At 43.6% G+C, this 25,727-nt stretch overlaps 1 protein-coding gene across 2 annotated transcripts in view; it reads left to right on the top strand.

Moving 5' to 3' along the window:
- The first annotated feature begins 1,382 nt into the window (after nt 1–1,382).
- AP3D1 (adaptor related protein complex 3 subunit delta 1) overlaps nt 1,383–25,727 on the top strand; it is a 73,572-nt gene continuing 49,227 nt past the window's right edge. The window contains exon 1 of one of the 2 annotated variants that reach the window (XM_073324264.1): nt 1,383–1,714. In XM_073324264.1, the coding sequence (XP_073180365.1) occupies nt 1,619–1,714 (96 nt within the window). In that variant the 5' untranslated portion in view covers nt 1,383–1,618. The remainder of the gene's footprint in view (nt 1,715–25,727) is intronic. The other variant, XM_073324263.1, reaches the window with a different exon arrangement.

Genomic DNA, 25,727 nt, shown 5'->3' with positions numbered 1-25,727 from the left:
CCAGGGGCCACTTTATGTGTACATTTTTGGTGGGGTTTAACTATGACGTGCCATTTATGACTTAGTGTTGTGTTTGTGTAACCCACACATCTCCTGGGTGCGGTGTTCTGTCCCATCTAATGGACTAGATGACCTCCTGAGGTCCCTTCTAACCCTGATATTCGATGAGTCTATGGCACCGAGACCACTTCGAGAGCAATTCATGAGTCCGCTCTACAACCTTAGCTAACAGCCAGTTGGCTTTTAGTTCATGCTGCAGAGGCTCATGCACTAAGCTCCAGAGATCGCAGGTTTGATCCCGCCCACCGACGACTGGGGTTTGCCAGTGTTACATTTGCACAGTGGGTAGCACAAGGCGGTCCTGATTCCGAGCAGGATAATAACAAAATAATAATAAAATAACAGCAACACAACTGTGGCTTTGAAGCTGTTGAGTTTAGCTGCGGCTGCTTTTGTATCCACCACTGGCATGTACCTTTGTGCTGTGGGTACATGATGGATTTGTGCCTTTTACACCCTCGGAAACTAGCATTTTGCCCCCCCGGATTCTTCATCTGCAGGAGCGGATTTGGATTATATTTATTATGTTGTGAGTGTTGCCATGAATTATCATTTATCTTTTGTCACACCACTGGTATTTATTATTACAGAACGGATTACGGTATCATGCGTTATCACGCCCCTGTTACGATTATGAACGACACACTCATTCATCCAGCCCTTACGATGTACCAGGCACCGGAGAGGCCTGGCGCTCCGGCCACACGGCCGGCGGGCCCGCTCTCAGGCCGGGAACGGTGCCTAGGCCACAGCCGGGGTAAACGAGCTCAGCTTTGCTCGGCAGCAGGATGGGGGGGCTGCGGGGGGGGCGGGGGGGGAGGGGAGCGTCCCCGCGTCGCTCTGCGTGAAGGGTCCCGATTCAGCAAAGCGCCGAAGCACGTGCTGAGGGACACCCCTGTTCAGCCAGAGCGGTAGGGCCCTAAAGCGAAGCAGGTGGTCGGTAGCAGCAGGTGAGCCGGGGGGGGGGGGTCACCGGGCTGATCCCTCTCCGCGCCCCAGGAGGGTGGGGGCCTGGGGGCAGCGGCGGGGAACCACCGCTGGGGGGCGGGGTCAGGGTCAGAGGGCGGGGCTAGCGCCCCCCAGGGGCCGGGGAGGAGAAATAGGCGCGGCTCCGGGACCCAGGGGCGGAGCCAGAGGGAGCCGTGACGCGGCCTTCGCGAGAGTGGGCGGGGCCAGACGGACGGGGTGTGGGCGGAGACAGGGTGGGGGCCGGGCTAGGGGCGGGGCGGAGGGGGGCAGGGGCGGGGCTAGCGGCGGTGAGGGCGCGGCGCGGCGCGCGGCGGCCCGGAGTGGGCGGGGCCGAGCCCTCAGCTGACCGGCCGCCATTTTGTCAGGCGCTCGGCGGAGCGGAGCCCGGAGCGAAGAGATCCCAGCCGCCGGGACCGCCGCTGCCGCCTCCTGCGTCCCCGGGGCGCGCGCGCCGCCCGGCCCCGAGCGGGATGTGAGCGGCCCGGCCCGCCTCGCCCGGACACACACGGCAGCGGCTGCCGCGCCCCGGCCCGGCCCCTCAGCCCGAGCGCAGGCCCCGCCGGCCCGGCCCGGCCCCGCCGCCGCCGCGATGGCGCTGAAGATGGTGAAGGGCAGCATCGACCGCATGTTCGACAAGAACCTGCAGGACCTGGTGCGGGGCATCCGCAACCACAAGGAGGATGAGGTGGGCCGGGGCGGAGGGTCGGGGAGCAGGGGCCGGGGGGGAGAAGAAAGGGGCCGGGGCGGAGGGTCGGGGAGCAGGGGCCGGGGGGGGGGAGAAGAAAGGGGCCTGGGCGGAGGGTCGGGGAGCAGGGGCCGGGGGGGGGAGAAGAAAGGGGCCGGGGCGGAGGGTCGGGGAGCAGGGGCCGGGGGGGGGAGAAGAAAGGGGCCTGGGCGGAGGGTCGGGGAGCAGGGGCCGGGGGGGGGAGAAGAAAGGGGCCTGGTCGGGGAGCAGGGGCCGGGGGGGGGGAGAAGAAAGGGGCCGGGGCGGAGGGTCGGGGAGCAGGGGCCGGGGGGGGGGAGAAGAAAGGGGCCTGGGCGGAGGGTCGGGGAGCAGGGGCCGGGGGGGGGGAGAAGAAAGGGGCCTGGGCGGAGGGTCGGGGAGCAGGGGCCGGGGGGGGGAGAAGAAAGGGGCCTGGGCGGAGGGTCGGGGAGCAGGGGCCGGGGGGGGGGAGAAGAAAGGGGCCTGGGCGGAGGGTCGGGGAGCAGGGGCCGGGGGGGGGAGAAGAAAGGGGCCTGGGCGGGGGGTCGGGGAGCAGGGGCCGGGGGGGGGGAGAAGAAAGGGGCCTGGGCGGAGGGTTGGGGAGCAGGGGCGGGGGGGGGAGAAAGGGGCCTGGGCGGAGGGTTGGGGAGCAGGGGCCGGGGGGGGGGAGAAGAAAGGGGCCTGGGCGGAGGGTCGGGGAGCAGGGGCCGGGGGGGGGAGAAGAAAGGGGCCTGGGCGGGGGGTCGGGGAGCAGGGGCCGGGGGGGGGGAGAAGAAAGGGGCCTGGGCGGAGGGTTGGGGAGCAGGGGCCCGGGGGGGGGAAGAAAGGGGCCTGGGCGGAGGGTTGGGGAGCAGGGGCCGGGGGGGGGCGAAGAAAGGGGCCTGGGCGGAGGGTCGGGGAGCAGGGGCCGGGGGGGGAAGGAAAGGGGCCTGAGCGGAGGGTCGGGGAGCAGGGGCCGGGGTGTCCTGGGGTGGCTGAGGAGGGCAGCGTAGGACCTGGTGAGAGTCATGGGGAGGGGAGTGGGCCGGGGGGGGGTAAATTCCTGCTGTAGGATCCGGGGGTGGGGATTGTAGAGTGGGAGGCGAGTCTGAAACAACCGCCCACCCCACAGTGAGCCGAGGAGGGCTTGAGGTTGCTCCCTCAGAAGAACTAAACCCAGGCCTTTCCTCTCCAGGCTTGTGGTGTGTGTGTGGGGGGGTGGAAGCCCCCCTCCTTTCACTTTGCCCCTCTGCCCCCAGTAGAGTTTTGGGGGCGGGTGGCAGCTCCCTTCCTTCTCCTCCTCCTCCTCCTTTTCTCTCTTTATCTGGGGCTGCCCCCCCCCAGTAGGATTTGGGGGAGGGTGGTGATTCTCACCCATTCAGACCAGGGCTGCCCACAAAAAGAATAAAAATCTAGTGAGAAACTCTGGACTTGTCCCCTGTGCATGGTTCAAGAGGGGGTGAGTCACATCTGCTGCTCCTCTCTGGGCTGTGAGAGAGTCTTTCTCACACCTCTTTCTCCCCCCCCAATATATCAAAATAAAAGGTGTGTTTTTCATGCAGAAAAGGGGATTTTGTCAAGGGTGAAAGTGCAAGTAGACATGAAAATGAGGAAAAAGAGTCTTGTGGGGGTCGGCCAAAGGGGAGAGCCAATTCAGGGAAGCTGCCAGAAACAGTGGGGAAAGAGTGTTAAAAGGGAGAAGGATCTGGCAGGTGGGAAATCTTTGTTTTTGGTTTAGTATTTGGTTATATTGTTAGGGGAGATTGTTTTGGTATTTGGTAAAGAAATTCCTGTCTGCTGCCTTCAAGAGATACGTGACTATTTTCTAGGGTGCGATTGGAGTATAAGAAAATAGAGTTCAAGTGTACTTAAGCTTTTTAGTTAATATTATTTCATTTAGCTTCTGTCTAAAACCATTTCCATAGATGCCCTAATTCATAGGCTTATTTAAGATAGAAAGCCTTGGATGTCACCACCTGATAAATTCTGCTATATTATTTGAGTAAGATCAGGAAACTGATGGAAAGTAAATAATTGCCCATCAAGAACTGGTTTATGTGAGAAGTGAGAATTCTTTTATCAATTGTTGTCACGTGGAATACGTTAATCAGGAAGTCCAAGACACTGAGGAAGTCCTTGGAGGCTTGGCACAAGCAAACTTGATGTTGGAAACTTTTATGTGAACAACTTCCATAATTACCTTTTTGGCAGAAAATTAGTAACTTGGTGTGGAGTTTAGTATGATATCATATCACAACTTCAAACTACAATAAAGAGCAAAATAGTACTGATTGTGGAAGGGATTAAGAAACAAATGTAGATCTTGTTGCTAGAACAAATATTAAGGTTGTAAAACTCATTTGTGTTGTATGTTCTTTATCACTTGCTGATCTCAGGATGAAAAGCAATATTGTTTCCAATAGACATTAACTTTCAGATCCCTTTAGATTTGGATATTTCACACTGATACTTAGAAGGCAGCATTTACTAGAGCCACATACCATGAAAAACTACTGAATTCTTCAATTTCATAATGTAGTTTAAATACTATTTGGTATTGCTTTGGTGGCATAGGCAGATGTAGTTGCTATCAAGGACTTAGTGTCCTGGACAAAAATAATAGCACTTAGCAGCTTCTAGTATTTAATGAAAGACAGCTTTTGTTCGATCATATAAGAAATTATTTACAAGTGTTTGTGAATGTTTATTGTGGAGATGGTGGTATATATACCTTTTATCCATGCCTGTGTAGTTCATGCTTTGAGCTGTTGTTATTCCACGCAAAACTGGGATCGATAAACACTTGATGAATAATTCTGTGGAGATTTCAATTAGAAATTTCCTAGAGGACATTTAGGCCTACTAAGATACTGAGCACCATATTATTTGGCAGTAGATCTCTGCAAATATCAATGCCTTTATAGTCTTCATGCAGGTCCTATGCCTTACTTTGTGACTCCCATGATCTTTGTCGAGAAGGACTGAATATATTACCTTCAGTTCTAGAATAAGTACTTGACAAGTAAGTCCTTTTGTAGGGATCTAGGTAGTCAAAGAATGAATAATGTAACTCTTAACGATTTAAAACTAGGTAGAACAACTTCTGTTCTAGATCTTCACACGTGCAGTAGGATAAGAACTGATCAAGTTTCAGCAAACGTATGTACAGGTTATTGATCAATTTAAATGCGTATTTCCTACTGGTACTGTTAGTTCTCTAAAGATTCTCCACAATATACAGTCCTTCTGGAGGGAGACCATCAAAGATGCTACTTACTCATTGAAAGAAATTGCTGTTAAACAATGTAAGGTATTTTCTCTTCCTTTCCCTGCCTCATCTCACTGCAGAGCAGTTTAAATACATGCTAGTTTTGAGTGAGGTATTGGGAACTGAACCAGAGCTTCCCAAATGGTGATTGTAAGCACTGTATTTTTCCAGTGTTTGAGTACCAATCCATAATATTCAAAATAGTACTATAGGAATAGCAATTAAAAACTTTTCTGTTCTTAAAAAGAAAAGGAGTATTTGTGGCACCTTGGAGACAAACCAATTTATTTGAGCATGAGCTTTCGTGAGCTACAGCTCACTTCATCGGATGCATACCGTGGAAACTGCAGCAGACTTTATATACACACAGAGAATATGAAACAATACCTCCTCCCACCCCACTGTCCTGCTGGTAGTAGCTTATCTAAAGTGATCTATATTTTCCAGTGTATGCATCCGATGAAATGAGCTGTAGCTCACGAAAGCTTATGCTCTAATAAATTTCTTAGCCTCTAAGGTGCCACAAGTACTCCTTTTCTTTTTGCGATACAGACTAACACGGCTGCTACTCTGAAACCTGTCAGAGCTCTTACTGTTGCTGCTGGAGCTGAACTATTGGGATATACTAGGAAAAAAACTAGTGGAAACACACAGTGAAAGCAAATATTAAAATGGAAAACCAAATGTTTCTTGCCTTTTGTCTTCACGCGGGTTTTGTAATGTTTTAATGGTTGTATTATAATCAAAATGAATGGACCAGTTAAACTTTCCTTATTAGATTGCTGGCAGACATAAGTGTCTGTTGGACAAATCATCCTGGAAGTGGTGACTCCATGGCCCTTGCTTTGTGTGCATGAAGAGGTTTGTTTCTCTGGGATTTTCAAAAGAGTCTAAGAGTTAGGCACCCAGCTCCTATTGAACTTCAGTGGAAGTTAGGCATGTAAGTCAATTAAACTCCTTTGAAAATCCCATTTCTAATGACAAAGCCCCTGTCCATATTGGGAGCAGGACCATACCAGTGACAAAAATGTTTGAAAACAGTTGTTCAGCAGTGATCTGGTGAAAAAGTGGCTGTAGCAAGCATACTTTCGGTGTCCATTGTGGAAAAGCTTTTTAATTTGGAGAAAAAAAAAAGAAAAAAAAAAGCTTTATTCTATCCCCCTTAGCAAGGCTGGAGTTTCATACTTCCTTTATCTTTTAGTTTCATGGCTTTCTATACAGTACTTTGAAGCAGGCTTAATTTGTCTAATTCTGGTTTCACTTACTTTATTTTAACTATAGTAACATAAATGCATAAATTAGGGGAATTGAAAAATGTATTGGAAAAATATAAAAGCATTTCTTCCCACTGACTGTGCTGCTGAGCAGACTTCCTCATTAATATGATCAGGAAGATAAAAGTATTACAGTTATAATGTTGCTTATTGAATAGCTTTTGAAGGTGAGATTCCCTCTGTTTTCATTTTGCAGCATTAACTTTTTTGTTTGGCATTACATTATATTTTCATATAGTTTCTGCCAAAACAAAACGTGTGTAATATCAGCCTATTACCAGTCAGCTGCTGCCTAACCCTTGAATCATTTTTTAATTTTAAATATATAAGAACTTTTACTTTACCATACATTTGTAGTGGAACATCCTGGGTATGGTACACTTTGGCCTGCTTCCATAATTCCATCTGTGAGAAGAAGGTATAATGGATGTTAAATAAAAATGTCTGAGATTGAATGAAAAATGTTGTCCTGCCTTTTATCTGTGTGGTCAGTTACACTTTATGAAGCATGTTTCTTTCTTGGCTAACTTTCATTTTGTGTTGATACTTGTCTTCTGCGGAACAGTTGGTTACATGTAAAATCAGCATGCAGCAATTCCACCAAGCAACACTTTTTTCTTCAAATTTGTGCAGTGTTTTCTGGTTGAAATAAACCTTATAAGCTTCCATCTTTCTAGTTCTTAAATATGACAGCTCCCCAGTCCTCTGCAGGAGTTGACATTTGCCATCATAAGTGCAATTTAATTAAACAAGTAGATCAGTTCCATTAGTAAACACCGTAAGAACGGCCATACTGGGTCAGACCAAAGTTGCATCTAGCCCAGTATCCTGTCTTCCAGCAGTAGCCAGTGCCAGGTGCTTCAGAGGAAATGAACAGAACAGGTAATCATCAAAGGACACCATCCCTGCCCATCCTGGCTGATAGCCATTGATGTACTATCCTCCATGAATTTATCTACTTCTTTTTTTGAACACTATTATAGTCCTGGCCTTAACAACATCCTCTGGCAAGGAGTTCTACAAGTTGACTATGCGTTGTGTGAAGAAATACTTCCTTTTGTTTGTTTTAAACCTGCTGCCTATTAATTTCATTTGGTAACCCCTAGTTCTTGTGTTCTGAGGAGGAGTAAATAATATTTTCTCCACACCGGTCATGATTTTATAGACCTCTGTCATATTCCCCCTTAGTAGTCTCTTTTCCAAGCTGAAAAGTCCCAGTCTTAGTAATCTTTCCTCATATGGAAACTGTTCCATACCCCTAATAATTTTTCTTGCCCTTTTTTGAACCTTTTTCAATTGCAATATATATTTTTTTGAGATGGGGCGATCACATCTTCATGCAGTATTCAAGATGTGGGCATACCATGGATTTACATAGAAGCAGTATGATATTTTCCATCTTATCTGTCCCTTTCTTAATGATTTCCAACATTGTTAGCCACAGGGGGCTGAGGGCAGCGAGCAGGGCCTTGGTGGAAAGGGGCGGGACAGGGGCTAGTCTCCCCAAGGGGGAATTTCACCTGCTTCCCATGCCTTAGACCCCCTCCCTGCTGGGCAGAAGCCCCTAGCCCCACCACCCTGCTGGAGCGCAGAAGCCCCAAGCTCCAAAGAGCTGCTTGTGGCTCACGAACCATGGTTGGCCACCCCTTGCATATCATCTTTACTTTTGAGGAATACATGCAGTGGCATGATAATCTCTGCAGCATTTCCCTGTACCAGGATAAAATTTTAGGGAAAAGCACACATACAAGCAGGGAAGAAAAATAACAATCTGTCCCATTCTGCCATGCCAGTCTTTTTCTGTCTTGTTTGTGATTCATCAGGGAAACACATCCTACTGGCAGTGAGAGCGGTGGGCAGAAGTAAAACTTAATTTTATCCTTTGTGGTAGGTGAATTTATACCACCATATGGAATAAGTTATCACAATAGGTGTCCATTTCTTGAGGATTTGCAGCACAGCTGACTAAAGGAAGAAGTGGGTTGCTGTGTCTGACAAAACTTTTCAAGGAATCTGTGCACCATATGATATGAAAATGTACTGAATGTTTGCTCTGAGCCTTCCTAGCTGGGACCTGATGTGATTAAAGGTACGTGGTTCTGTACTTGAAATCTGCTTGCAGAAGGCTTTTGGCACTGCAATTGTTTAGCTCTTCCATATCACTTTGCATCTTCAGTGTGTTATAAATATTGTCACCCCCATGAGAGAGCAGTATTATCTGGTACTGTGATAGATACTGTGGTGAGGTGTGCCATTATATAAATCTGGTTAGGTGAAGCAACTGGGACAAAATGGTAGAGAGACTTCTACTGAGGAGTTTTACACTCTGACCATGTGTGTCTGTAATTCAGGTACTTAGGTTTATTGGAGTGGTCCCGTGTATGTGTGGCAAAATCTGCACAAAAATGTCTGAAGGCTTGTCATATAACTGGTGGATAAAATTGCCCTTATGCGCTGCCTTTGTTAGGACAGACTTGAATGACAGAGTTAGGACTTAATATTTTTTTCAGTTGACAGCCCTAAGAAAAAACAGTTATGTGGAAATAGGATCGATTTGGCCTTGATTGTACTCTAGAGCTAGTCAGAAGCCATCTTTCATGTCCGAGCATGAATTTTCATCAGTAGGCAAAACTGAGTTATGAATCCTTCACATAATTTTTCTCAACATAAAAAGTATTGAAAACACATCTTTTCATGCATAATGTAAAGTGATAAGTCAACAATGAGTAATCTGAGGAGTTGTAGCTCCTGAAAGAGACAGGGTACAAAGTTACAAAATCCTTTACATAACCATCTTAAGAGGAAGGGAGCAATCAATTTCTGGGTGGAAAAACTTGATATGAATTAGAATCAACCCAATGGTCTAATTCAGGGGTTGGCAACCTATGGCATGCGTGCCAAAGATGGCACGTGAGCCGATTTTTAATGTCACGCTGCTGCCTGCTGAGTCCCAGCCGCCGGCCCCACTTAGCCCGCTTCCGAACCCAGGCTGGCAGCGGGCTGAGCGGGGCCAGGGCCCCGGCAGGCAGCAGTATGCCATTAAAAATCCTGCCCGCCCTGGCCCGCTCTTCTCCGCCCCCCTGCAGAAGCTTGGTCTGTGGCGGCGGCTGCTGCTGCAGGGCAGGCAAGCTCTCCCCTCCCCTGCCTCTTCCCCCAATGTGCTGGGTTCCTGCCCCTCCTCCTCTCCCTCCCTGCAGCCCATCAGCTGATGGCCCTTGTGCAGGGGCAGAAGCGGAGCTGCAGTGTGCTCCCTGCTCTGGGAAGGAGGTGAAGAGGTGGGGAAGGGGCCTTTGGGAAGAGAGGGTGGAATAAAGGCATATCCCCCTCCAGCCCCCTGCTGTGAGCTGCTCTCAGCAGGGGGCTGGGAGCACCCCCATGACCCTAGCCCACACCCACAGCCCTCTGCCCTGACCCCTGGACCCCCACGACCCCAGCCCTGACTCCAGCACCTCCCCCCCACATACCCAGCCCCCCCCACACCACATACCCTGACTCCTGCACCCCTCTCACATGCCCTCTGCCCTGACTCTTGCACCCCTCACATTCCCACCCCCACCCTGAGCACCAAATGGGAGCTCCTGCACACACACCCCCACATTCCCACCTGCACCCCTTGCACCAAATGGGAGCTGCCCAGGTAAGCACTCCACACCCAAACCTCCTGCCTCAACCCTGAGCCCCCTCCCTCATTCTAGCTCTTGGTCAGGCCCTACACCCCAACCCCCAGCCTACTGCTTCACCCCCAGCCCTGTGCTCAGTGCACTCCCACCCCCAGCTCAGTGCAGAGAGAGAGGAAGAGAATGGGATAGAACCAGGGAGAAGGTAGGTACCCACTCTGTTTGGGCAGGGTCGGAATCCCGGACCCGCAGCGGGCTGAGATAAAATGCTGAGAGCGGCATAAGATCAGCATTTTAATTTAATTTTAAATGAAGCTTCTTAAATATTTTGAAAACCTTGTTTACTTTACATATGACAATAGTTTAGTTATATAATATATAGACTTTCTAAAAAATGTTAAAATGTATTACTGGCACACGAAACCTTAAATTAGAGCAAATAAATGAAGATTCGGCACACCACTTCTGAAAGGTTGCCGACCCCTGGTCTAATGGGAGTACTCCACACTGAATGGTGGATTTAATTGCCAGAAAGAATTAGGTGGGTTGTGGTGAGGCTGTTCCCCTTCTTGATGTGTATTTGGAGTCAATGGATTTGCCTTTCTCAAAAGCCACCCTTCATGCTGAATAAAGACCTGTATTGACTGATTGCAAAGTTTAATCCAATTGTCTTCAGCTGGAAAAATGCCAGACTTAATAGGGAGTTCAGAGGCATCCTAAATTATAAACTCTTTGGGATGGGGATTGTCATTAATTGTTTGTGGATCTAGCACAATGGGGCCTTGGCTGCTTGGCCTCTGGGGACTACTGTATTATAAATGTTACATAATAATGGGCACAGGGTGGGGTATAAAAAGGGAAACTGAGGAATACTAGGTTTCAGAGTAACAGCCGTGTTAGTCTGTATTCGCAAAAAGAAAAGGAGGACTTGTGGCACCTTAGATACTAACCAATTTATTAGAGCAAAAGCTTTCGTGAGCTACAGCTCACTTCATCAGATGCATATCGTGGAAACTGCAGCAGACTTTATATATACAAATCTGACTGGAAAAATATTACCAGTAGGAAATAAGCAGTTTGTCTGACGTGTCTGTACTTAAGTTCACTGATACTTGATCAGTTCCTATCTGTCATGTCATATATGTATTAAGATCTTTGAAGGAGATCATTATTCCATCTACTCTTGAATGGGCTGAGAGTTGCTGCTATTGTTAATTAAGTGTCTGAAGCCCTGCAAAAGGCAAAGGAGTTACTAGTCAAGTACTTTATCCCAGAATTGGAAACACTACACAAAAGAGAGTTTGTTAAGGACCTGACAATCTGCAAGAATCCTGGTCTCCACCCTAGAAGGGACAAATGGAACCAGTGTCCCTACTTAGCTCTTCTGTGGCATTGGCAAAGGGGAGGGTTCTGGGAACAATAAGAAACAAGTGACTTTTTGTGTTGTATAATTACAAAGGGTAATGTAGAGTTTAGCCTTCACTGCATTTCTGCTTTCATTCTATGTTGAACCTTGTGTGTGTTGACTGAGGCTCAGCTAGTACCCATGACTTGCTCTGGCCATACAATAACGATTGCTTTATCAGGGAGTAAGAGCCTTGAATCAGCCAGGCTAATGGATCATTTTGAAGCTCTTTCTCCTGTGTATTTAAAACAGCCTAGCAAAATCAGTTTACTCATAAATTAAATAAAGGTGGTTCTTAGGCAAGCAGATGAGGAGAGCCCTGCAAAACTTCTTGCTAGTAGCTTATTTTAAGAAGTTTGGAGAGCACTTAAGACAAATTTTGCAAGCTGAGGAGAAAAACCTTCCAGAAACTTTCAACAAAAATAAGATGTCAACTATACCATGAATACTTAGTACAACGGCATTTCATTAATTCATGCTTTGTAACCTCCCCCTTAAAAACTAACTTCTAGACTTGTGATTTATTAAGCACAGATCTGCAGGATGCTGGTGGGGCCGGTGTAGGTGATTACTGCATCCAGGGTGCCAAGCTGCCTTGTATACACCTCCATCATTTGAAGTCCCAAAGCAGGTCTACTTATGTTGCTGCTCCTGCATTCTCAACCTTCCTGCTGGTGTTGCTGAAATAGGCACTGCATCCATGGCTGCTCTTAAGGAGAAGCTGCACATCCAAGTTCGGGAGTAGGGAGCCTTTAGAAAGACGGTAGACTCAGTTTTGCTCTTCAGTGATGGCTCTTCAGAGAGCTGTTTTGCGTTCCCTGTGGCTTGCTGATGCAGCCACAGGAGAGATTAAAGATGGTAGCTGTCTCTGCTCTGTGTTTAGAGAGAGGCTCTGTCGCTTCTGATCTTTCTTCGTATGGCACCTGTCCACAAACCTCATTAAGGCTCCTCCTCTTCGCAGCAGATTAGAGAAGATCTTTCATGTACTTAGATTACTTTAGAGTAGTTAGTATAGAAATGTTCTTCAGCAGCATATTGCGTTTGTGTGGCATAATGAGCAGCAGGGGAGGTATTAAACTATTTGCATGCACCAAAAAGACTGAATCATGGGACCAGTATAAAGAAGCCTGTGTGTTCACTAACTTACTAAAAGCTGACAGTATCTATTTTGAAAGATGGCACTGAGGAATATTCTGAAGATAATTAACGTGGTGTGTGGTTAAATAAAAGTGGTACAATTAAGGAGATATTTGAACAAGGAAAATGTACAGGAAGTATATGGTTAACAGCACACCAGTGATAATTCATTGTAGTAGAAGCTGATAGTGGTGTGTTCTTATGAGAAAACACGTTAAAAATGGCAGTGACATATATAGCAATATCCTGCAATATCTTTGAGAGACATTACTGAATTAGCTTTAAACTAGTTTGAGTCCATTGTACTATAAATGTAAAGTTTAGGTAGTATTATGGGATTGTATGTAACTTGTATATGTGGGAAACATGACCAATGTAAACTCTGGGAAGTGTTACGAGTTCCAAAGGACTATTTGAAACAATGTGCCAGGCAAAAATGAACTTTTGGAGCAAACAGGTGGGTTTCCTAGGAAATCTCTAGGGCAGGGGTCGGCAACCTTTCAGAAGTGGTGTGCCGAGTCTTCATTTATTCACTCTAATTTAAGGTTTTGCGTGCCAGTAATACAGTCTAATGTTTTTAGAAGGTCTCTTTCTATAAGTCTATAATATATAACTAAACTATTATTGTATGTAAATAAGGTTTTTAAAACATTTAAGAAGCTTCATTTAAAATTAAATTAAAATGCAGAGTCCCCCGGACCAGTGGCCAGGACCCAGGCAGTGTGAATGCCACTGAAAATCGGCTTGCATGCCGCCTTTGGCACGCATGCCATAGTTTGCCTAGCCCTGTTCTAGGGTGAGGTGTAGGCAAATACACGCCCTTCAGTTATGCAAAGACCTAGCTTTTCAAAGTTTTGCCCTAAGGAGGGGACCTTTGTCTGCTCATCTTCTGTTACATGAGGACAAAATCAAAGGCACAAACTGTATAAAGTTCAAAATGAACTGTTCATGGGGTTCTTGTTCTGTGCTAACAGCTGTTATGAACTTGCAACCACAGGAAAAAACCCTTGGTGGGATTTGAAGGACTGATCACCGTCAGATTCCTTGTTGGAATTGGGGGTGATCTCTGGTAAGCTTATTAGTATCCATTTAGGTTCATTTATTTTTAATATGTCTTCTCTGTAGTGCTTTCACCTTAAGAATAAATGTGCTTGCTTAGAAAGGCTGTGTGGTGTCTTAAAACTAGGGGCAATTATGCTGTTTATAGCCTCTGAGGAGAAAGCAAAACAGGCCTCTTAGGCAGTTTGACTTGCTGGGGGACTCATGGTAAGTAGGGAACTGTGCGGCCAGGAAAAATACTGGTCAAGAAGGAGAGAGACATGGGTCATCACCCAAGACGGCTGGCAGCTGAGGAGCTGGGAGCCTAGAGTCCTTGCGATTGGTGGACCATGAGCAGAATATACAGGTTCAGTTGCCCTAAACTGTGAAAATGGCTATGGCAATATTTTAGAATCACGTTAAATATATCTGTGAAAAAGGCTTCAGGAAGATAATATCTAGGTGACTTTAACCATTGGCCAAAATGTCAATTACAGAAATAGTTCATGGAACACAGTTTAGCGCTATTATTTTACCCTTTATCACGTTTCTTTGTTCAGATGAGTCTTTCTTTGCATTCAGGTTTAGATACTGTTGATCTAATAGTTAAACTTCACTTTTCCATCCCATGTAGGTTTGTATTTGATAAAATGTTAGTGGTAAGTGCATGTTAATATAGTTGGATAAGAAAGCTCTTTAGTTTTTATTGTTTTTCACAGTAAACGTAAGCCTGAATGAATTGTATCACTTCCCGCTATAACAAGTGAGTGACTTGTCTTCACTTTATTAAGGACTATAAGTTTGGTTTGAACAGGTGAGATAATTGTCCATCTGCTTGTTCTACAGACTTGAATTGTGGAACAATTGCAAAAAAGCATTTGTTAGTGGATAATAAAGAACAGCCACTTGACATGAGCCATTCTCATTTTCATTATCCAGCTCAACTTTATGGTTTACAAAATCTAGTGGCTTAGCATGTATTTCAAGCAGTTGTGTGACGAGAACAATATAGATTACTTTTTTGGACATGATCTTTTCTGCGCCCCTAACAAAAGGTTTATTTGTATATGGCTAAGCATGCTTTCACCAAAGCCTGATATGCTGTACAGAAGTGTAGAAATCTATCTGGCTCCATGCTGCTTAGTGGAAGGTTAAAGGGAGTCAGAAAACTCTGATATGTGAAATGTTTTTTCTTAAAAATCCATCCACAAATTGTTACTCATTTGGGAAATACTCAGTTTGATTTTCTGTTGGCCTCAAAGTTGAGTCTGAAGATGGAGAATAGCTGTTTAGTTTTAAAAAAAAAAAAATTTCACCTCTGTAATATCAGGCATGTCAGGTCTTGTTGTTGTCCTTTTGTAGAGGACTCCTTGGTGGACCCAGAGAAGCTTTCCCAGGCCTTGATTGATAGCAACTATAACTGAGGTCTTTTGTTATGCTTTTGAGTTAAATAAGGCATTTAGAGCTTTAAAGTCTGTGTGATTTTTTTGATTCAATCAGATTTCACTTGCTTGGTAACTATCATAGTCTATTAATTCCTCAGTCCTCCATAGCCTTCCCAGAAGAACAAGAGAGTTGTAACCATTTAAAATGCTTCACACAAACCCTTTTAGAAAGACGCAAAGAAGGTAAAACTAACTTTTGCCTTTACATCTGTTGCCTGAACTGAAATGGGTTTTGTTCTTCATTTCATTTTTATTTTACCTACCAAAATGAGCAACCTGTTGCCAATGAGACATTGGGATATTTGTGAGAGGTAATTGCCATTCTCAGTTTCTTGAATTATTTTTCTTGACCAGAATGATAGTTTCCTATATTGGTTTTTCTTCTATAGTAAGTATGGGCATTTTTGGTGTGCTAATTTTACTAGTTCTGCTTTGTCTTTATACAGTGTTTGTCTTTGCATTTTTTACTGTTAAGGGTTCATTTTGAGCAAATGTGCTTATTTGTATAAACTGTACTTAATTTATCAACTTATTGCTTCTGCATGTGGACATCTTTGACTCTGTAAAATAATAGAATTAACAAATATATGTCTAAAAATACTCTGTGCAACCACTCATATTCTTCTGCAAAATATTCCAAAGATCAATTAAAAGCTTGATCAAACAGATGTCTACAAAGGTAGGTGCTTTGTCTGCCACATATTTGGAAGGTTTTTTCCTGCTCTAGTGCAAAGTGGGGAACAACTAAGACTCTTGAGAATTGTCTAATAGGAATACTGATCACTAAATCAATTGCTATACACTCAAGTTGACAGCTACTGGAGACTTACCTGTAATTAAATGGTATATCCTAAATTTATTTACAGTGTTCGTTTGCAGACTTATATTACCAAAAATGGCCAGTATATTCTTAATATGTACATGAATCTAGGCCTCAACATATAATATGGCAATGGGCAACTTAGAAATGAAGATGATACATTGTGAAAAATAAGAACATCCTTCAGTTAGACAAATTACTGTCTTTTAAGAGAGATTACATAGAGGTTATTGTGATGGATATTTTAGAAATTCATGTAGGTGGATGATTGTCTAGCGAGGTTGGTGCCATATCCTGTTGCCATTTATAGGAAAGAATATATTGTGAGAGCTGTTACATGGCATTTAGATAACTTTTTTTCCTCTCCATTCAGAAGAGAATCAGAGAAATAGAGATGGAAGATGCCTATTAGATCATCTTGGTGTTCTGTGACCAGTATTATCTCATTGTTTCCTTGTAATCCCCTGTCTGTCTATCTGTTGTCTCTTGTTTTGTACTTAAATTGTAAATTCTTCGGAGGAGGGACTGTCTTTTTGCTCTATATTTGTACAGAGCCTAGCACAGTGAGGTCCTGGTCCGTGACTGGGGCTCCTGAGGGTTACAATGATGAAAATCTTGTCCATTCCTTTATTAGAATTGTTCTCTATCTAGATCACAGATTCTTGTGCTTTGTCCAGTTTATTCCTAAAGTGCTAAAAGACGGGGCTTCCAACCTTTTCCTTTGGATAGTATTCTACAATCTTAGAGCTCTTTACCTAATTTTCCTTTTTTTCCCTAAAGCTTGGAGAAATAGGATTAATAGCATTGCTGTGTTGCTCAGGCAGTATAAAAAATCCACATTCCTGAGTGATGTTGTTTAAATTGACCTAATCCCCTGTGTAGACAGCAGTAGGGGGAGGGATAGGTCAGTGGTTTGAGCATCGGTCTGCTAAACCCAGGGCTGTGAGTTCAATCCTTGAGGGGGTCATTTAGGGATCTGGGGCAAAAATTGGGGTTTGGTCCTGCTTTGAGCAGGGGGTTGGACTAGATGACCTCCTGAGGTCCCTTCCAACCCTGATATTCTATGAATGGAAGAGTTCTTCTGTCAACATAGCTACCGCCTCTTGGGGAGGTGGAGTGCATATACCACCAGGAAAACCACTCCAGTCAGTGTAGGTAGTGTCTACACTGAAGCATTACAGCGGCACTGCTGTAGCCCTTCCGGTGTAGACAAGCCCTTAGCCTAAAAGCATCCAAGCAAACATTTAAAAGTATAGAACAGCCTTGGAATATTGTGGTAGGCCGAAAAGTCACTAAATGAAATAGGCTGTCAGCCAATGTCTTTAATACTTGGAGGATAGAAATACCTTTTTAATTAGGCATTGGATAAAATGTGGCATTGGGAGGACAAATATGCCTCCATTTTCCCCATGTAATTCAGAGCCTCAAATGTGTATTGTTACTGGCAGAACTTAGCTCAGTGGCATTCCTGTTTGCCAGTATGTAACACAATAAGTGGGACTGCCATACCAGATCAATTCTGATACCTCAGGAAATGTTCTAAGCATCAGTGGGGGAAAATGGGAGACCTATGAAGCCTTTGCCAGCTATTTAACACAACCACAAAGAGGTGGTGGAGGTGGAGAGTGTACAGCTGCAAGGTATCCCTGGTGTGTGCAATAGGCTCAGCCTACACAAGCTATTAAATAGTATGTGACTTCCCCATCGTGCTTATATCACTATTTGTATATTACTTTTCATATTAATATTGGAATTGTCTTGTTAAGAATTATTTTGCCTAGCATATTCTCACTTGATTTATTAGTATTCTACAAATATTTTGTGTTTTGCCTGTTCCACAGGTGTGTAGCAGTTTGGAAGATTCCTAATCAGCCTCTTTAAGTGGGAACTGAACTAATCTTTCACCTGCCTAATTGTCTCAAATCTACTGTTGGGAAAACATTAGTGTCTGTAAACTCTTGACTTTTCTTGCAGGCAGCTTCTAGTTTACAAGATACTTTAAGATAAAATAGTTTTATAATGAAATATTTGTTTTGATTGAAATTTCACCTAAAAAGGAATCAAATAAGTAGTTCTTGTGTAAACTAGGCCCTTTGTTGTGTGACTGCAGACTCCAACACCTGTTTTAAAAGGTAACACATGTGCTGTCTTTTTATAATGGCAGGTGGTCCCAACAATCTCACTTTATATGGTCTCTGGGTTTTTAGGAATGCATCTTATTTTACAGTCAATACTTGCTCTCCAGTAACCCTACAGGTAAAAACAGTTACTGGAAACTGATCAGCCTTTTATTTTTGTCTACACTGTGAATAGTGCCTGTTAACTTGGACTTTGTATTTATTAGCCATCTGGAGTAGACCTAACAAAAACAGGTCAATAGGATTCTCTCTTTAGGCCTCCATACTATAAGCAATAGCCTAAGAAATAGAATTAATTTTTTCTCATTCCAGAATGTTGTTCTTCAGGCAGAATCTGTAACATCTGACCCATTGCATTGCTAAACCTCATCTTACTCTTTCTATCTTATTGTGACAGGAATACTTGCATATGGTTCTGAGTCTAAATCAATTTGGAATTCTGCTTGTTTTGAAACTTGTGTTCCTGTGTGAGAGATGGGTTTATTCCGCCTAAATTTATTAATATTCAGGTGATAATTTATGTAGTAGGACATGCAACCACAAGAGGTTTCTAGATTTGGGGATATTACATCTGTAATGCTTCCGATTCTGCTGCTGTAGAGGCAACCATTCAAAGAAGCAGCATGAATCTGAAGTCATTGATAACCTGATTTTTGCTTTTGTCAGACATCAATGAAATTATTTTGTGTTCCATGTGGAAGCTGGAAGGCAGTCAGTATTTACAAACTGCAGAAAAGCAAAATGATGAGGCTAGCTTATTATTTTCAAAGTTCTAAGGAGATGTTATAGTACAGGTGTTAAACCCAATAAAAAATGCAGTCAGTCCTCCATTTACCTTTGCTGGCATGTAAGAGACTCTGGAATTAGCATTTTCACACATGTTGTTTTGCATTGAAGTAGAGTGGTGAGATAATTAAAACTTGTGTATCTAAAGTCAATCTTTTCAGGTAGTCAACCACTGTACTTAAAGTGTTTAAAAAAAAAAAAGTCATGACTTCCTGTATCTACTCTTAGAGAAAGTGTAAAAAATGTATATATATCCCTGATAAACCTATGTAACTTGTCTGTTTCAGGAGCTTGATAGAAAATACTTGACTCTGAAGTGTAATTGTGTGGGGGACAGTAAGGAAGTGAGATTTTTGTTTCAGAATGTAATAAAATTTTCAACTCCTCATGACCCTCCCCAGGGATCATGATCCACTGGTTGGGAAATGCTGGTGTAGACAAATGCTTTGCAGACCATTTAAAGCTGCATGCAGGTTCCTTAATGGGAAAGGAGTGAGATCAAGTAGAACATGTATCTGATGTGCTATAGGAGGACTGTAGTTTTCCTCAATACATTTCCAAAGTTGTAAAGGATATTGTCAAATAAGAGAGATTTGTTTGTGTAGTTAGTAAGATTAAAAATTAACAGACCCCTTTTTCATTGGGGTAGTCTTCTTGATGTGTTAAAATCTTGAATGACGACTTTACCACACCAACTAGTCACTACTTTGTATCTATTTGTAAATAGGACTTCTAATGCATTTGAGAGGATCTATATTGTTATAAGAAAAGGAGTACTTGTGGCACCTTAGAGACTAACCAATTTATTTGAGCATAAGCTTTCGTGAGCTGCAGCTCACTTCATCGGATGCTGTAGCTCACGAAAGCTTATGCTCAAATAAATTGGTTAGTCTCTAAGGTGCCACAAGTACTCCTTTTCTTTTTGTGAATACAGACTAACATGGCTGCTACTCTGAAACCTATATAGTTATAGTAAAAGTAAAACTGGTCATTTTTAGAGCAACATGCCAGGAGTCACATTATTGATTTACAGTACAGAAACTGACATGCTAGCTGTCAAGATGTAGTTGTACCTTTAAAAAAAAAATAGTACTGAACATCAGTTTGTAGGTGAAATAAATCAGTTCTTAGAACTTGGCTTCACTTCCTGTGCACCAGGAATTGTGATCAAGGTTTCTGATGCAATCCTGAGTGGTGGTTGAAACATTCAACGCTATACTTATATTATAAAGTTAAATGTAACCAGCCATGCAAATGTTGGCTTCATAGTGACCACAAATTATGCAGTACAGCAAAGATGACAGCCTTCCAGTTTTTAGTGCAGCTACCTTTCAGGAAGACACCTCTTAAGTTCTCTAATTCAAAATCATGCTGTATTTGAGAGAGAGGATAGAATGAAGCTATGTCAACACTTAAAGTACTACAACGGCACAGCTGTAGAGTTTCAGTTTAGACAATACAGCGACAGGAGGGGTTCTTCTGGCACTATAGGTAATCCACCTCCCTGAGATGCATTAGCTAGGTTGACAGAAGAATTCTTCTGTTGATCTAGTGCTGTCCATGCCGTGGGGGGTTAGGTCGTCTGTCTGTCACTCGGGTGAGGATTTTTTAGTGTAGACCAGCCCTGAGCCTGCAAGGTAAAATGGCAAAGGCTGACCTTTAAGTATCAAATATTGATCACTGAAATATAATTCCTCAGTACTACAAGAACATTATATTAATGCAGAATATTAAAAAATTCTGTAGGGCACATGAATAATTCCCTGAGATCCTAAAGATTAATTTTGGTAGCAAATTCAGACCTACTGCAAAAGGTACAATAATATAAAATATTTCTTCCCTAGCAGAACACAAGTGTGGCCTTTTTTAAAAAGCCCTCTCCAATCTGAACAGAAAATCCAAGGTTTCATTGATTCGGCTTGTTTTCCATCGGTTCACGTTGGCAGCTTGATGCCAGTCTAAGGATTTGATGCTGCTCCATAATTCTACCACATTTATGTTCTGTCACATCCCAACTTGCTTAAAGTTCCGTGAAAAATATAGTAAAGTTCCTGTATGTATCTCTGTGGTTGGCAAATAACTTGTGGTGTAGACTTTTGAGTCATAAAGGTTTCTTAAGGAAGGATCCTGTCATCTTCTTTCTTGAGGGCAAGTAGTACAGTTAATTACCTTTATTTCCAGCATTTTAAGAAGTTTAGAGGGTACCTGGAATTTCTAAATTATAAATTCTTTAGGGGCAGGGATTGTATTTCATTATTTGCATGTACAGCACAATGGGGCTCCAATCACTGAGTGAACTTGCTACTATAATGCAAATAAAGTAGTCTTGAGGCCACATCTTCAGCAAATATAAATTTTCATAGCTCCTTTGGCGTCATTGGAAGATCTAGCCCAGTGTGTGCCCAGGATGAACAAAAATTGGCAAAACTTTTCTTCAAAAGTGAGTGCGATTTTCTGATAATGCATCAAAACTAAATCACACACACTTGTGGAACACCTTGGAGTAAAAAACCATGAAGAAATCTCTCACACAGTATAATATTTGACAGTGTTTTTTTCTATTTTTAAAGTTAAGACGTAAATATCTTACAGCTATTGTTAATGAGAGAAGTTATTCAAACTACAGGTTTTTAATCTAATTTATTTAGCACTGTTTGCTGTTAAATTGTATTTCCTCTGGACAACGAAAATATGCTGATCAGTTTTACTTCTGTTCATTATCAATTACTACTTAACTTTACCTTTAGTTTCTCCTTCCCTGTCTTACTGCAATGTTTCAGTTTCGAGCACTGTAGAGGATTATTGGTTTGTGTAAAACCTTGTCCTTTAAAGCCTGCATTTTGAACCAGATTTGTTCTGATGATGATTGTGTGTCCATATGAAATGCCCCCTTCTTTGAGAGAGCCAAGATACTTCTGTTTCAATTTCTGCTGTTTATTTACAGCCCTGCTTCATTGGATTATCAGGCAGCAAACATTGTTACCGGCATAGATGAGACTATATTTTGTTTAAAGCAGAAGCAGTTTTGAGAGTGGTTTTGCCTCCAAGCATTGGAGTACTCTCAAATGGCTGGTATCCAAATATTTCTTAAGGCTGTCAAATAGACCTGATGATGATTTTTTGGTTGCCGTTGCTATAGGCTTTTCAGAAATCATGTGATGGGTCATGTGATCTCGTGAATCAAAGCTTCCACATTGCTGAGAGTCACTTTAACTTTAGACAAGTCTGAGTTCTATAGCATTTCTCCCCTCCATCTAGAATTTTTTAAAATAAAAACAGATGACACATGAATGAGGTTTTATAGATGACCTCAGTTGTTTGTTCCCATCTTCCTACTTATTTCTTCCTCTCCAACTCATGATATGGGAACCACTTATTTGAGAGACCATCTCACTTGTTACCACGTTCACAAAATTAACCAGTGTTCACTGCCCCTCCCAGAAAACAAACAACCCTATGCCAAAAAGAGTTTTTCATTCTGAAAATAGAGAAGAGTCAGATACTCCATGAAGTATTGCTCTTACATGGAGGGCACTTTGATACCACACTGATGGGCAGCAGTGTAAAACCCTAAGACAAATCAATAGTGGCAGATCCAATGGGGTTGGGGGTCTGAAGAACTGGTTGATACTAGGGATTAGTGCAAGACCTTGACTTCAGACCTTTCTCTGCCTCTGGTGCTTTGCCAGAAAATAGCAGCCTTAAGGGCATGATGCAAGTCACACTTAGTTTAGCAACTTTTGATTGTTGTGTGGTTGCTTGAACTGTTGACTTAAAATTACTGACAAGGGTCGCATTAATGTATTAAATTTTGTGTAAGTTGCCATGGCGATGTATGCTCTAAAATACTGGTGTCCTTGGCAGCTCCTCTGAAATACTGAGTCTAAAGCAAATGAGAATAGAGACTTAAATGTAAAGAAGCACATACTCTGGGATATAACTGTTAAATTAGACAGTTCAATAAATGTTAATCAGCTACAAAAATTCACCTGCACTTCAGATGTTTCACTCTTGCCAGGATGAAGTGTGATGATGCAAGAAAAGTGTGACTTGTGAGAAAATTGGGGGGAGGGATAGCTCAGTGGTTTGAGCATTGGCCTGCTAAACCCAGGGTTGTGAGTTCAATCCTTGAGGGGGCCATTTAGGGATCTGGGGCAAAAATTGGGGATTGGTCCTGCTTCAAGCAGGGGGTTGGACTAGATGACCTCCTGAGGTCCCTTCCAACCCTAACCTTCTATGATTCTATGATTCTATGAAACACTGGGGAAATGAAAGTCTTGAGTTTGTGCTTTGGTTTCTTACAAAAACCTGTTTCGTAGGGATTGTGACAGTCAAAGATGGGATTTATGCATCCCGTCTTTGCCTCTCCAATATAATCAATTTCATTTTTCTGCATTAATTTAAAATATTTGCGCTTTCAAACTTACGGAATTTAGGCAGTTTCTTGAATCAGTGGTTGCACATCTTTAAGTGTGGAAATAATGCTTACCGTGTGTGTGCGCGTATATTAATGCTTACCACATATGTTTGGGGGTGTGTGTGTGTATACATACATAATACCCCTCTCCTAATACATATATAAGGAGAGGGCTATTATGACTTCATGCTTTATCCCCAGTTTTGCTAAGTAATTACTGTGTACATCTTCATTTTTTACTTGAATTTTAGCTATACTGCCATGAAAATGTTTCTGCAATCTTTTTTTCCCTTCTGTTTTTTCATATGGTTCTCAATCACCAAGGTGATTGCAGCAGTATTTTGCCTGGGGAGTGTTCCTCTTGGGATACCAGCCAGATTAAAGGATCAGAAGTATTTTTACCTTTCACTTAATATGAAGTCGTCTTTTCCCTGTATAATCCTATCTGTATCCTTCAACTTTTGACTGAAGTTGTCCATCTTCTGCTGGATTTGCAGTGATCTGCTAAAGCATAGAGGTCATTCTATTAGGGCTTACTGTTTGTGGCTCCTCAGGTTCTTAACTGGCTCAAAGATTGAAAGGTCTATTTTAATTACTTAGTTTGTGCCCCAATATATGGTGGTCTTACATGCGGTGCCTAAAAGGCAAGATACATAAATATCATAAAAAGAAAAGGAGTACTTGTGGCACCTTAGAGACTAACCAGTTTATTTGAGCATAAGCTTTCATGAGCTACAGCTTATGCTCAAATAAATTGGTTAGTCTCTAAGGTGCCACTAGAAAAGGAGTACTTATGACTCCTTAGACTAACCAATTTATCTGAGCATAAGCTTTCGTGAGCTACAGCTCACTTCATCGGATGAGCTGTAGCTCACGAAAGCTTATGCTCAGATAAATTGGTTAGTCTCTAAGGTGCCACAAATACTCCTTTTCTTTTTGCAAATACAGACTAACATGCTATTACTCTGTAAGGTGCCACTAGTACACCTTTTCTTTTTGCAAATACAGACTAACACGGCTGCTACTCTGAAAGCTATAAATATCATAGGTAACTAGCCAGAAAATATGAGCAGCTGACTAGCATGCTTGGATCACTTAAAAAGAGGCTTTTATGGAACCAAAAGCAGAATTTAAAAATTGAAGCTGTGACCATTGTTGAATATGATATTTAAGAGGGTAGTGTGTTTGCCCTCTCTGGTAGGGCTAATCTATACTTGGAAGAAGTGGACCCCAAAATAAAATGCTTTAAATGAGCTCTGCGTACTCCTTTCTGAAAAGCACTTAGCTACATTTAATGTAGAGCACCTTTGATCACAAAATCTCAAAATTGCTTTAGAGAAGTCTAAGGGTATGTCTGTACTGCAGCTGGGAGCATGCCTCTCACCCATGGCAGGCAGATGTGCACTAGATCTGCTTGAGCTCGTGCTAAAAACAAACATTATGATCACTGCATCATAGACTAGCTTCTCAAGTACAGACAGGCTTGAACTCAGACTGCTAGCCTGTGCTGCAGTGTTCACACCACTGTCCTTCACGCAGTAGCTCAGCATATGTCTGTCTACCTCAGGGGTCTCAAACTCAAATGACCACGAGGGCCACATGAGGACTAGTACATTGGCCCGAGGGCTGCACCACTGACCGCCGCCCCCACCCCTTCCCTGCCCCCATTCCATCCCCTTCCCTGAAATCCCCACCCCAACTCTGCCCCCCTCCCTGCCCCCAGGGGGTACAGGAGGGGTGTAGAGTGCGTCAGGGGACTCAGGGCAGGGGGTCGGGGCGCAGGGTGCAGCAGGGGGTTGGGGTGCAGCAGGAGGGGCATCCTTCCCTCAATTCTAGTGCTGTTCAGTGCCACGTACCCCGCAAGCTGTACACTTGGGGTTTGTCTAAACACGGAGGGCTAGTCTACGCTGGCAACGTTAAGTGCTGCCGCAGCAGCTCTTTAACATGGCTTGTGTAGTCGCAGCAGAGCGCTGGGAGAGAGTTCTCCAAGCACTCTAGAAAAGCCACCTCCATGAGGGGCGTAGCTCCCAGCGCTGGTGCACTGTTTATGCTGGCGCTTTACAGCGCTGAAACTTGCTGCACTTGGGGGGGTGGGGGGGTGTTTTTCATACCCCTGAGCAAGAAAGTTGAAGTGCTGTAAAGTGCCCGTGTAGACAAGCCCAAAGGTTGTACTGCTTTAACTCTACTGTTCATGTGGTAGAGGAGTCCTCCTAGTACGGACAATATGGGAGTTTTCTGTCTCTCTTGTGAATGTATATAGTGAATGATGGCATAGGTTGTAGACTAAATTAAATACCTTTCTGTTCACCACTACTCTCGTTCTTAAACACTTGAGGGTATGTCTACACAACAAAGAAAAACCTTTGGCTCTAGAACCCTGTGAGGCGGGAGGGTCCCAGAGCTCAGGCTCCAGTCCAAGACCAAAAGTCTACACAGCAATGAAACAGCCCCTGAGCCCAAACCCCACAAGCCCCAGTTGGCTGGCCTATGCCAGGGGTTTTTTCTTTGCTGTGTAGACATAATCTGTGAGGCTTCATGAAGGTCTCTGTCCCTAGCTGGCAGCTTTCACTTTGAATGTGCTCCTGAGATTCTTTCCTATTCGAGCATTTTTGTTTTTAATGGATGTTTATAGTCAATTTGAAAAAACCTATCAGTAAATGGACAAAATTAG

The sequence above is a fragment of the Lepidochelys kempii genome, chromosome 25 (assembly GCF_965140265.1).
Source record: "Lepidochelys kempii isolate rLepKem1 chromosome 25, rLepKem1.hap2, whole genome shotgun sequence".
In the NCBI taxonomy this organism is placed as follows: Eukaryota; Metazoa; Chordata; order Testudines; family Cheloniidae; genus Lepidochelys; species Lepidochelys kempii.
The sequence above is the reverse complement of the archived record's forward strand: the minus strand, read 5'-3'. Positions and strand labels throughout refer to the sequence as shown.